We start from the raw sequence: 13,579 nt of genomic DNA, 5'->3' as shown, positions 1-13,579 counted from the left end.
TCCTTTGGACCGGGGTCCCTGCGCAGCGAAGCTCCTAGTCTGGGGGAACACTGAAGAGAAAGCTGACAGAGAGAAAAAGCCTTCCCCTGGAGCTGATGCCCTGAATTTGGACTTTTAGCCTACTTTGACTGTGAGGAAATCAACTTCTCTTCGTTAAAACCATCCACTTGTGGTATTTCTGTTATAGCAGCACTAGATGACTAAGACATCCAGGGTCTTACATTTTTCCTGTGATGTGATTTAATTTTTTTAAATTTATTACCCATAGAAAAAAATGTGTAGCACTCACTGGGCCTTTTTAATCTGGAAACATATTCTTCAATTTTTAGGTAAAGTTCTTGTTTCATTTTTTGATAATTTTTTAAAATTTAATCTGCTCTTATTCTGTAACTACTAGTAGACATGTGTTGACTTCCTGTATTAATCTTCTAATTGTTTTATCATTTTTGTTCTAATTTTGAAATAGTTTCACAATTTTATATTCCAATATCTCCTTTGAATTTTTATTCGTATCAGTTTTAATTTTGAAGACTTCATTTTAAGAGCACAGCTTCCTTGTCCTTGTTTTTCGTGTCTCTCTGAAGACATTTATTATAGCTTCTTCTTCTCCTCTTTTCATTGTTTCCATTGAGTTATGTGTTTCCTGCTTGTTCTTTTGGACTCCGTTCTGCATGTTAAATGTTGTTGTTAAAGGTCTAGCGTTACTCTCTGTCCTTTCCTTGTTAAAAATTGAAACTCTAAAATTCAGCTGGAAGCGTTCTGTGCACAGACAGAACTTCTGGATTATTGGACGTCTTTATACCACAATAAGACTCTGGGAAGAATTTGTAACTCTTATTGTTTGACCTGAACAGTTTTCCCAGAGAGAAATCAATAATCATATCCTTGGTGTGATGGTTATGAGTGCTCTTGGGAGCCATGTGATTGAAGGAATTTGAAGCTTTCACCAATAAGAATGCAAATTTTCGATGAATCACCCTATGTGCCATCAAATGCCTCATTCTGTTCCTCATCTATCCTCATGTCCCATGCCCAGAACTACACTGGCCCATGTTCTCTAGAAAGTAAACTCCTGCTGTTGTGGGTGGGGGCAAGATGCAGTGTTATGTTTGCAAGTACTGCAGGAAGGGATCTGGGAGTCCAATTGCTAATTTTACAGACTTTGGACTACCTATTCCAGTCCAACCCTGTATCCTGGCCTTCAGAATGAACTGGTACCTCCAATACCTAACATTCCAATAGTCCCCTTTCTTGAATCATATTACCAAACCAGTTGCCATCAAGTTGGTTCCAACTCATGGCGACCTCATGTGTGTCAGAGTAGAACTGTGCTCCGTAGGGTTTTTGATGGCTGATTTTCCAGTAGATCACCAGGCCTCTCTTCCGAGGTACCTCTGGACAGACTCCAACCTCCAACCTTTCAGTTAGCAACAGAAAACATTAACCATTTGCACCAACCAGGGGCTGACGAATCCTATCACTATTCTTTGATATCACACCCCTGTCACAGAGGCAGTTATGTTTCTTCACCTGCTAACGTTTATTTCTCTCCACTTTCCAGCATCTCCCATGTTATTGTCTCCCATTGCTTCCTTGTGGTTTTAATGTGTGTGTTAAGTTATAGTCCATTATTATAATTTTTTGTGAGGTGGATGACAAATATTACCTGAAAATATGGATTATCATATAACAATTTTATAAAATGTTGTAAAAATGATTGTAAGTTACCAAACTTACCCAGAGAAAATACTAAAATGTTTATTTTTCTTTATTATATTTTTGTTTTCTCTGACACCACTATACATTTAGATCTTTAAAGAAGTTGCGATGTTCCAGGAGATAGGTAATCGCACAGGCACTGGGATGTTAAACCACATAAAAGTGCATAAATTGATCACAATGAATGTACCAGCTTTGTCTGGCCTGTAAGTTGTTCTAAGGAAGTGTTCCCTAACTTTTAACATGCTTTTCTTCAATCCTCTGAAATATTGTTGAGACATGAAAATATAAGAAAGACAACTAACATATATAATGTATAAAAACAAATGTAACAATTTTGTTGTGAACTAAATTAATATGGCCACCAGTACAACCAAATAACAGTTATAACATAGCAATATTATTTAGAATTCAGTGAAAAAATGTGACATTTGGAGTCAGTTACCAGTTTCAAGCAGTCTGGTTCTGTTGCTGCCACCTAAAAAAAGACTGTCTGTGATTCTCTTTCTGTTCTTTTTTCCCTTCTAATTGCCATTTTCCCAGACCAGCTGTAGCATCTATGTCCTGACTTTGATCCAACTACTTACTTTAACCCATAGAGAAAATGTCTCCCTCCCAAAGTCTCTGCATATATCACTGCAATGTCTCCATTCTTGACAAGCTTGCTGTCTTAACACAATAGAATGGAGGGAGAGCTGCGTGAAGTGAAGCTCCCACATACTGGGAAAGAGAAAATTAAGACCTCTGCTTAGTAAATATTGGCACAAAAAGGCAGTTCTTTTCTCTGAAAGTAATATTGTGAGTACATGAGATTAAAATTTCAACTGAGACCGAGGAATCCGATGTTAGCTTGTCTTTTATGAGAGAGTGAAAAGATCTTGGTGGCAGGAGGTTAAATGCATTTCTCTCATTTGACTTAGGACAATTCAGCTACTACAAACTTTGGTCCTGGATAGGGCACTGGGAGAGGGTCTTTGGGGCCCTTATAAGGTAACCCCCAAAACTAAACCCACGGCCGTCGAGTTGATTCCGGCTCATAGCGACCCCATAGGGTTTCCAAGGCTGTAAATCTCTGTGGAAGCAGACTGCCACATCTTTCTCCCCTGGAGCGGCTGGTGAGTTCAAGCCGCTGAACTTTTTTGGTTAGTAGTTTATCACTTTAACCATTAATTTCTAGCCTCTTCTCCAGTTTTGCTTAATTTTGCAGCATAAAATATACATGATCTAGGGTTCCACAAACAACCTTATATTACTATATTTCCTAAGGGCATCACTATAAAAACACTGGTATTTATATAGATGTGCATGAGTTTTTTGAGAAAATAAAATTTATTGTTCACATATTCTGCTTAAGAAAACAGGAAGTTTTCAGTCATTAAACATTTCTTGATAGTTTGCATACTGTGGGAGATTACCTGTTGCTGTTGCATCAATTCTGACTCATAGTGAAGCTGTAGGACAGAGTAGAACTGTCCCATAGAGTTTCTAAAGAGTGGCTGGTGGATTCGAACTGCCAACCTTTTGGTTAGCAGCCAAACTCTTAATCACTACACCACCAGGACTCCACAAAAAAGAAACTGTTTCTGCCCGATTCAGTCATTAAACATTTCTTGATAGTTTGGCATATTGTGTGAGATTAGTTTCCATGAATTACTCTTTCAATTACAAATGCCAGATTTAAAAACAAAACAAAACAAAAAAGTCTTTAAAAATGAGATGGCATGAAAGTAAGAAATTCTCAGAACATGAAAATGAAATGAAGGCAGGAATCTGGGAAGTAATCAAGGATCAAAGCCAGCTTGTATCCTAAGAGTTTCTCCCGAATCGTAGAGATAATGAGCCTCAGTGTTGATATTTGAATAGGCCATATAACAGGTCTAAGACTGTCCAACGTAAACAAGCTAAAAGTCAAGCCCTCCTTAATGTTGGTACCCAAAAATATATATAAGGGTCATCAAGAAAAATGATTATCTTCTGAGAGTTGTAATGACAAATTGGCCCTCACATGGATTAATGTATCCAACTTCATGCTATTCATGTGGTCTGAGGAATCTGGAACCAAAAATTTGAAATATTTTATATTAGGAGTGGCCCTGGGCAACTGCAAGAAACAGACCTGCATTCTCTTTGGAAAAACTCAACTTTAACCCAGTCCTCCATATAAATTGAAATATAAGTGAACAGTTCTAAGTCAAAAATCGCAAAACACACAAGGAAACAAGGCATTATGTGAGAAAACTAAAAGAAACAGAAGTATAAAGTCTTCATATTAAAATACAGAATATGAAATATTTATGATTTCTAAGTCTAAATAAATAAAGGAAATCCTGTCTTAGATTAGGTTCCCTGGAAAAAGAGTTTGAGATGGCAATTTGGATGAATATATTTTATTGTGGGAGTGCTTCTCAGAGGGAAAACATACACACACACAAACAAACAGTAAACGAGGGAGGACAGGAGGATATGGAAGGAGACAGCTAAACAAGGGTATGGTCTCAGGTTAAATTCTAGCCTTAGCTTAATCAACAGATTAGAGTAGTCCCTGAAGCATAAACTGCATTTTGTAAAGTACCCCCCTTCTCTGCTTGATACAAAGGGTCTTTTTCTCTCTCTCTCTCTATCAGTCATAGTATGCGGGTTTCCTCCAGGGAAAGGGATGTGCCTATGATATGTTAGCAGCCAAGACCCTCAGCAGCTGGTGAAGGGGATGGTCATGGGGCACAAGAGTGTCTATGACTAATGATTGAAAACGTAAGCAGGTTCTAAAGATCAAGAATGTCCAAATAGGAGGAGACAAAATGGTGCTACAGACAGAAGCACCACTTAGTCCCTCTACAGTAAAGACAAAAAAACTAAGTAAAACAGATATAAACGTAAATCCTGGAACCCTAAGCATCAAATGAAGGGGTAAAGAACTCAACCAAGCACCAAATGAAATAAGAAATTTATGGAGAACAGAGAATGAGGAGAGCTATGCAGTGGAGGTCCCCTCCAGCTAATGCAGCATGGACTCACCATCTTGGACCCCTCAACCACCAAGAAGAGCAGACAGGGAGTACAGGAAGGCAACTTCACAGAGCTCCCAGCAGGAGAAAGAGCAGCCAGTAACCAGGGATACATGCTTTAACGCACCCCACCCTTCTTTCCTCTGAGGGGCCTCCACTGCTTTCTGCTAGACCTCAGCCACTTGGCTGGAGAGATGCTGGCTCTTTGAACTTGGATTTGCCCCACCCCCACTGGCTAGCTCTTTCAGTGCAATTTCTTCATTGTTGTTGTTGTTCTTTTGGCTTCTTTTTGTTTCTTCTCTCTCTCACACTTCTTGCCTTTCCTTTCTCCCACTCAGCTCTTGCTTTGTGCCTTCTCCACACCTTCTTGATGGGCTATGCTGCACCATTTGGCTGGGGAGCCACTTCCCTGGTCTGCACCACCACACTGGAGAGATCCCTCAGAGCATTTTTTTCTTAGTTTCTTGTCTCTCTCTACAATCTTTCCTTTCTTTTCTCCTTACCACTTGGCCATGTGTGCCGTCTCTGCCGATTTTTGCAGGGCAGTGCCACATCACTCAACTGGGCAATCTTTCCTTTCTTTTCTCCTTACCACTTGGCCATGTGTGCCGTCTCTGCCGATTTTTGCAGGGCAGTGCCACATCACTCAACTGGGAAGACACTTCCCCAGTCTGTGTTGCCATGCTAGTGGGCTTCCTTGGGGTATTTATTTTATTTTGTTTTTCTCAGTTTCTTGTTTCTCTCTACCTTCCTTCCTTTCCTTTCTCCCAACCACCTGGCCACTTGAGCCAGCTCTGCCACTTTTTGACAGGCTATGCCACACCACTTGGCTGGGGAGCCACCAGCACATGGCTTCCCCAGTCTGCGCTGTCACACTGGTGGGGCCTCCAAGAGATGACAGAAAATGTAGGCAAAAATAAGGAAAAAACAGACAAAATCATGGAAAAGACAGACAAAACAATGGAATAATTCAGGAAAATAATACAGGAACAAAATGTCAAAATAAACAAACAACTAGAAATCATACAAAAACAGCAATTAGAAATCCGAAAGATAAACAACAAGATTTCAGAAATGGACAGTGCAATAGAAGGTTTTAGAAGCAAATTTGAAACAATGGAAGACAGGATCAGCGAAATTGAAGACAAATCGTCAGATACCACATTGTTTGTGGAAAAATCAGAAAAGAATAAACATAAATGAAGACACCCTGAGAACAATGTGGAATCATCAAAAGCAAAAATTTGCTTGTGATTGGAGTTCCAAAACAAAGAGAAAATGGAAAACACAGACAGGATCATTGAAGATTTGCTGACAGAAAACTTCCCTAATATGGTGAAAGATGAAAAGCTGATCATCCAAAAAGTTCAGCAAACCCCATACAGGATAGACCCCAAAGAAAATCACCAAGATATATCATAATCACACTCACCAAAACCAAAGACAAGGAAAGAATCCTGAAAAGCAGCTCTCAAAAAACAAAAAGTCACATACACAGGGGAAACAATAAGATTAAGCTCTGAGTACTTGACAGAAACCATGCAGGCAAGAAGGCAATGGGATGACATATATAAAACCTTGAAAGAAAAAAAAATTGCCAATCAAGAATAAGGTATCCTGAAAAACTCTCGCCCACATATGATGGCAAAATTAGGACATTTCCAGATAAACAGAAATTAAGGGAATATGTAAAAACCAAACCAAACTTACAAGAATTATTAAAGGGAGTCCTTCAGTTAGGGAACAAACAACATCAGACTACAGCCTAAACCTAGGATGCAAAACTGCATCAGCCCGATACCAATCCAGGTAATGAACTTTCAAGGACAAAACAAAGCAAAAAGATTTACAACAAGGAACCAGAGAAGTTAATCTGTAAATGACAACAATGTCAGAACAATAAAAGAGGGAATAAATTGTGTGGGTATAGAACATTCAAAAGAAGAAGTCAAGGTGATATCAAATAATAAGCTTGGTTCAGACTTAGCAAGATAGGGGTGAATTTCAAGGTAACCACAAAGAAAGTTAATGACATACTCATTAAAATAAAAAAAAAAACAACATAAAATCTCAGTAAACACAAAATCTACAAAAATGAAAGAAAGAAAGAAACAAATCCATAAAAAAAGGAATTTAGCACAGGACAGTAAGAGGAACAGAGAAAATGTCAGTACCAGAAAAAAGCACTATAAAATGACAGCAATAAACACACACCTATCAATAATCACACTGAACTAAAATAGCTTAAATGCACCCATAAAGAGACAGAAAGTGACAGAACGTATTAAAAAAACAGGACCCATCAATATACTGTCTACAAGAGATGCACCTTAGAAACAAAGACATAGATTTTTAAAAAACCAAAGGATGGAAAAAAATGTATCAAGCAAACAGCCACCAAAAAACAGCAGGAGTGGCAATATTAATCTCAGATAAAACAGACTTTAAAACAATATCCACCATAAAAGACAAACAAGGACAATATGTTATATTAAAGGGCCAATCTACCATGAGGACATAACCATAATAAATATCTATGCACCTAATGACAGGGCTCCAAAATACATAAACTCCAACAGCACTGAAAAGAGAAATTGACAATTCCACAATAATAGCAGGAGAGTTCAACACACCATTCTTGGTAAAGGATAGAACATCTAGAAAGAAATTCAACACAGGTACAGAAGATCTAAAGGCCACAATAGGCCAACTTGACCTCATAGACATATATATAACATTCCACCCAACAACAGCAAAGTACATATTCTCATATTCTTTTCCAACGCACATGGAATGTTCTCCAGAATAGACCAAATCTTAGACAACAAAGCAACCCTCAACAAAATCCAAAACATTGAGATAATACAAAGTATCTTCTCTGAACAACACCATCAAAGTAGAAATTAACAACAGGAAGAGAAAGGAAAAAAAAAAATTACATTGAAACTAAATAACACCCTGCTTAAATACCACTGGGTAACAGAAGCAATCAAAGTAGAATCAAAAAATTCCTTGAATCAAATGAGAATGAAAATACATCAGACCAAAACCTTTGGGACACAGCAAAGGCAGTCCTCAGAGGACAGTTTATAGCAATAGATGCACACATCAAAAAAGAAGAAAGGGACAAAATCAAAACCTTAGCTACACAACTCAAACGAATAGAAAGAGAAAAACCAAAGAAACCTACAGCCATCAGAAGAAAGGAAATAATAACGATCAGAGCAGAAATAAATGAAATAGAGAATAGAAAAACAGTAGAAAGAATTAACAAAACCAAAAGTTGGTTCTTTGAAAGAGTCAACAAAATCGACAAACCACTGGCCAGACTGACAGAAGAAAAACAGGAGAGGACGCAAATAACCCAAATAAGAAATGAAATGGGTGACATTACAACAGACCCAATTGAAATAAAAAGTATCATAACAGAGTATTATGAAAAACTATTCTCCAACAAAGTTGAAAATCTAGAGGAAGTGGACAAATTTGTAGAAACACACTACCTACCCAAACTAACACAAACTGAAGTTGAAAGTCTGAACAGACCCATAACAAAAGGAAAGATTGAAAAGTTAATTAAAAAAAAAAAAAAAAACTTCAACAAAAAAAAAGCCCTGGCCCAGATGGCTTCACTGGAGAATTCTACGAGACATTCAGAGATCTTACACCAGTACTACTCAAACTATTTCAGAATATAGAAAAGGAAGGGATACTTCCGAATTCATTCTATGAAGCCAGCATAACCCTGATACCAAAACCAGGCAAAGATGTCACAGTGTCATGGATTGAATTGTGTCCCCTCAAAATATCTGTCAACTTGGCTAGGTCGTGATTCCCAGTATTGTATGATTGTCTACCATTTTATCATCTGATGTGATTTTCCTGTGTGTTGTAAATGCTATCACTATGATGTAGTAAGATGGATTATCGGCAGTTATATTGATGTCTACAAGATTAGATAGTGTCTTAAGCCAATCTCTTTTGAGATATAAAAGAGAGAAATGAGCAGAGAGACATAGGAACCTCATACCACCGAAAGCAGTGCCAGGAACAGAGGCTATCCTTTGAATCTGAGGTTCCTGAACAGAGAAGCTCCTAGACCAAGTGAAGATTGATGACATGGACCTTCCTCCAGAGCCGACAGAGAAGGCCTTCCCCTGTAGCTGATGCCCGGAATTTGGACTTGTAGCCTACTAGATTGTGAGAGAATAAATTTCTCCTTGTTAAAGCCATCCACTTGTGGTATTTCTGTTATAGCTGCACTAAATGACTAAGACACTCAGCATACAGACTGAATAAATATGGTGAAAGGATACAACCTTGATGCACACCTTTCTTGACTTTGAACCACGCAGCATCCCCTTGTTCTGTTTGAACGACTGCCTCTTGGTCTATGTACAGGTTCCTCATGAGCACAATTTAGTGTTCTGAAATCTCCAGTCTTCGTAATGTTATCAATAATTTGTTATGAGCCACATAGTTGAATGCCTTGGCATAGTCAGTAAAACACAGGTAAACATCTTTGTGGCATCCTTCCTATTTAGGATAGGTAAGGTATTAAAAAAAAAAAGAACTAAAAAACAAAAATATAGTGTAATATTTTGATACACTTGATTAATTTAAAATTAAGAACCTCTATTCATCAAAGAGGATAGTGATGGTTCAGTGGTATAATTCTCACCTAATGTGTAGGAGACTTGGGTTTGGTTCCCAGCAAAGGAATCTCATGCACATCAAATATTCAACTGTCAATGGAAGCTTGCATGTTGCTATGATCCTCAATAGGTTTCTACGGAGCTACCAGACTAAGACAGACTAGGAAGAAAGGTCTAGCAATCTATTTCCCAAAAATCAGCCAATGATAACACTATGGATCACAAAGATCAGATCTGTTGTACATTGGGTCACCATAAATTGGGGGCTGACTTGATGGCAGCTCTTAACAGCTGCTACATTCATCAAAAGTCTATACACACACACACAAATACACAAAATGCAGGTTATAAACTGGGAGAAAATATATGGAACAAATATAAATTTCAAAATAATCTTTAAAGCCTTTGAATCAATGAGAGAAAGTCAAAGAACTAAATAGAAAATGGACAAAAAGGCACAAATAGGCATTTCACAGAATAAGGAACACAAGGGTCCCAAAAATATATGAATCATTTCACAAATTTTTATTAAGGAAAAATAAAAATTATGTTCACAATGAGATACCATTTTATACCTTTCAGTTTTACACAATTAAAAAAAAAAGTCAATCAATAGGTATTATTGGCAAGGATCTGGAGTAAGGGAACTCTCATTGACTGGTTGAGGTGGAAACTGGTACAACCACTTTGGAAAACAGTTTGAGATTACATAGTAAACTTAGACTTGTGTGTTCCCTATGACCCAGTATTTTCACATATATATGTCCTAGACAAACTTTTGCACATGTGTGCCAGAATACTCATAGCATCATCATTGCAATAGTAAAATATTTGGCACAACCCAAATGTTCTACAGTAGCAGAGTAATTGCTAACTCCAATTATATAATAGAATGCTGTGCAGCAATGAAAGGAATGAACAGCTGCATACAACAAGTGGATGAATCACACAAAAAAAATGATGTTGAGCAAAAGAAGCTGAGGAATATATGTATAGTATGATAATTCCATTCATACACAGACAAAATTATATATTTTTATTGATAAGTGTGTAACTGTAAAACTTTAAAGAAAGTAAGGAAATGATTAACACAAAATATAGTTCAGTGGTTATCCCTGGATTTGAGGAGGGATTTGAGGGTGTTGTCTGAGAATGTCATGAAGGTAGTTTCTAAATGCTCTATTTCTTAAACTAACTGGTAAGTACATAGGTGCTGATTCTTCTTTGAATGATCAGTACCTATAATTTCATACAATTTTAATGTGATTAGTATGAAATATTTTAGAAAATAAACCTATACATTTTCTCTTACTTAACCATAAAATTCATATGCTTCAGATCTTTTTCTCATTGTATCATCTATTTGTCTTTCACAGAATTTATAATTATTTACTTGAGTGTTTACTTGTTGAATATTTGTTCTTCCACTAAGCTACGTGTTCTAGGAGAGCTGAAGCCATGTCTGTTGTGTTCAGCATCATTTGTTTAAAAATGATTCATTGTATCTGAAGTCAAGAATGGTCCTAGTTTAGGGTTTTGAGCATGCTTCCATTTGTGAAAATGAGTGTCACCAAAAGATGGAGTGGGAAGCTACCCTAAAGCCACTGTATGATCACTCAATTAAACAAAATAACATGTAAAGAGTTTAGCACAGTACCTTGTACCTGGTACCAAAAAACCAAACCCATTGCTGTCGAGTCGATTTCAACTCACAGCGACCCTATAAGGCAGAGTACAGCTGCCCTATAGGGTTTCCAAGGAGCAACTAGCGCATTCAAACTGCCTACTTTTTGGTTAGCAGCTGAGCTCTTAACCACTGCATCATCAGAGTACATGGTAAGAATTTGATAAATGTCAGTAGTTGCTAGTGTTGGTAGGGGTTGGTGTTGGAGTTCCTTATCTTTTTATTCATCTCTACCATCAAATCTAGTTGTCTAAGTCAGTTTGTTTTGTTCAAATCTGTTTAATCAGGAGCCATAATTATGTCGCATTCACTTTTTCTTGCTGCTCATGTATACAAACATAGACTACTTTGCCAATTCAATAATACAGGTTGTGGCATCAACAACTGAAAGCTGGGAAGTCCAACAGAGCTAGTTTAACTTTAGTTGTCATAGTGGATCAGAAAGGTCCACAGATTCAGAATGAAGAAATCAGAGAGATGAGGCTCTTTTTCCTAAATCTTTAAATCCTTAATCACAAGTACCTTGGGGTGATTTATTTCACTGCTTTGGAAACAGAGAAATATTTAAACTCTTGCATTAAAGAAAGCCCCCTAAAAACAAACAAAAACAATGAAAGATTATGATAACAAATAAAAGAACATCCTTGAAAAGTGTGGATTAGGACCCAAGTGTGGGTGGGGAAACTGAACAGCCATAAGGATCCCTAAGGGTCACAGACTCAGAAAAATGTTAGATATTTCGGTAAACTGTGCAATTCATCCCCAGTTAGGGGCAGCCAATTTTGAAGTACTTCTATTAATTAAAAGTCAGGTAATAACAATAACTATGACAGATTTCAGTACGATTTACGCAAGTTGTTCTAAAAAACACTACGAATTTTTGGTTTCCGCAGCATCAAGTATAGAGATGAGTAGACTGACAAATTTATAAACATCATGGAAAGAATTGTAGAGAGGAACTGGAGCCACTCGAATGCCATTTGGTTCCCTCTTGTCACACTAAGGGGAGGGAAATAAAGCCGCAATAATGTTAACATTATTCACATAATGAAAATCTACATTCAAAATAAAGTTAAAGTATTCATGCTGATTTCCCTAAAACTTAATACATAAGGAAAGAAATTTTCACTTTAAGTAAAACAGTGTTTTTGAAAATTTCCTCTTACTAGTAATAAAAATACTAATGGATTGGTACACGAATATCCAAATATTCCTGACGTCCTCAGCAGTTACTAACTTTAAGCTTCCAAAGATCATATATAAAATTTGGATGGGGGAGGTCCTAGAGGGACTTGAACCCTTGGACAAACTTCAGTGAATGAGAACGCTGAGATTGGGAGAGTTTTAGCCAATTATCTTTACGTTTAATTCTCTAATTTCTAATCTTGTAGGTGAGGAGTTGGTGATATCCCTGGAAATGCTGAGAGGTCCAGAAGTAAGACTAGAGAATTTGGCCTAGCCTGAAGACTACCTCTGGATAGCTTCATAAAACACCTACTACAGGCTAAACAATATAATCCATTGTCATTGAGTTGATTCTGACTCATAGCGACCCTACAGGACAGAGTACAACTGTCCCATAGGGTTTCCAAGGAACAGCTGAAGGAGCAGCTGATGGATTCGAACTGCCAACCTTTTGGTTAACAGCCAAGCTTTTAACCAGTTCGCCACCAGGGCTCCTCAACAATAGGGTACATGGTTTATATATGCTGTCCCATTTAATTCCCATTACAATTCTTTGAGGTAAGTATATTTATGCCCAAAATGCACATGAGAAATCTCAAGCTGGTAGATGTTAGGTAACTTTTCCAAGAACGTAAAACTTGGAAATGACACACTTCATTTGAGTCCTGATATTCTGACTTGTGCCTCCTGAATCTAGGTTAACCTCTTCTAAAGGTTTGGATGAAACAGTCTGTAAATTACATCGCCATTGGAATAATTTCTCCTGAAATTACTCAGCTAACATTTATTAGTTCTTTTGACGAGACTAAGAAGGCCACCTGAGCCCAAGAGTTAAAAAAAAATTATTCCATGTAATGTTACCACCACTTAGATGTGTCTACATGTCTTTTTTGTATTAAGTGACAAGGCTGATGACAACTTAGTTCAATTAAACAAGTAAATAAGACTGATTTTTTTTCCTTTCACTAAATTGATATACTGCTTAATCCCATTTAGTCAATAAACATACTGGAATTTTCACTAGTGAAAATCATGTACTAATTGAGTATAGTTACATATTTTGTCTTCTGCCTCAATTGTTATGAGAAGAGTGAATGCTACCCAAAACTGTTTCCTGTAACCAAAATTTATGATTTTCCTTTATTGGAAATGACAGCTCTTGGTGCCCGTCAACTTGCACAGTGTTGAATATTTAGTTGGTCCTTAACTCATACTCACTGATTGTTGATTGATGTGAAATAATATGCAACAGTGAATAAACCAAAGAATCTAAATTTTGTCCCCAACACTGCAACCCATGGAGAAAACCTGGCAGCAAAGCAAAAGATGTA

The 13,579-nt window shown here is 37.3% G+C and overlaps 1 protein-coding gene across 2 annotated transcripts in view; it reads right to left on the bottom strand.

Moving 5' to 3' along the window:
* Positions 1-9,962: 9,962 nt before the first annotated feature.
* The window catches only part of KYNU (kynureninase), a 154,949-nt gene continuing 151,332 nt past the window's right edge, over positions 9,963-13,579 (bottom strand). For both annotated transcript variants that reach the window (XM_004375104.3, XM_023730210.1), the window contains one exon: positions 9,963-12,062. In XM_004375104.3, the coding sequence (XP_004375161.1) occupies positions 11,934-12,062 (129 nt within the window). In that variant the 3' untranslated portion in view covers positions 9,963-11,933. The remainder of the gene's footprint in view (positions 12,063-13,579) is intronic.

The sequence above is a fragment of the Trichechus manatus genome, unplaced genomic scaffold (assembly GCF_000243295.1).
Source record: "Trichechus manatus latirostris isolate Lorelei unplaced genomic scaffold, TriManLat1.0 scaffold00033, whole genome shotgun sequence".
In the NCBI taxonomy this organism is placed as follows: Eukaryota; Metazoa; Chordata; class Mammalia; order Sirenia; family Trichechidae; genus Trichechus; species Trichechus manatus.
Note: the sequence above shows the minus strand (reverse complement) of the source record. Positions and strands in the feature narration are given on the sequence as shown.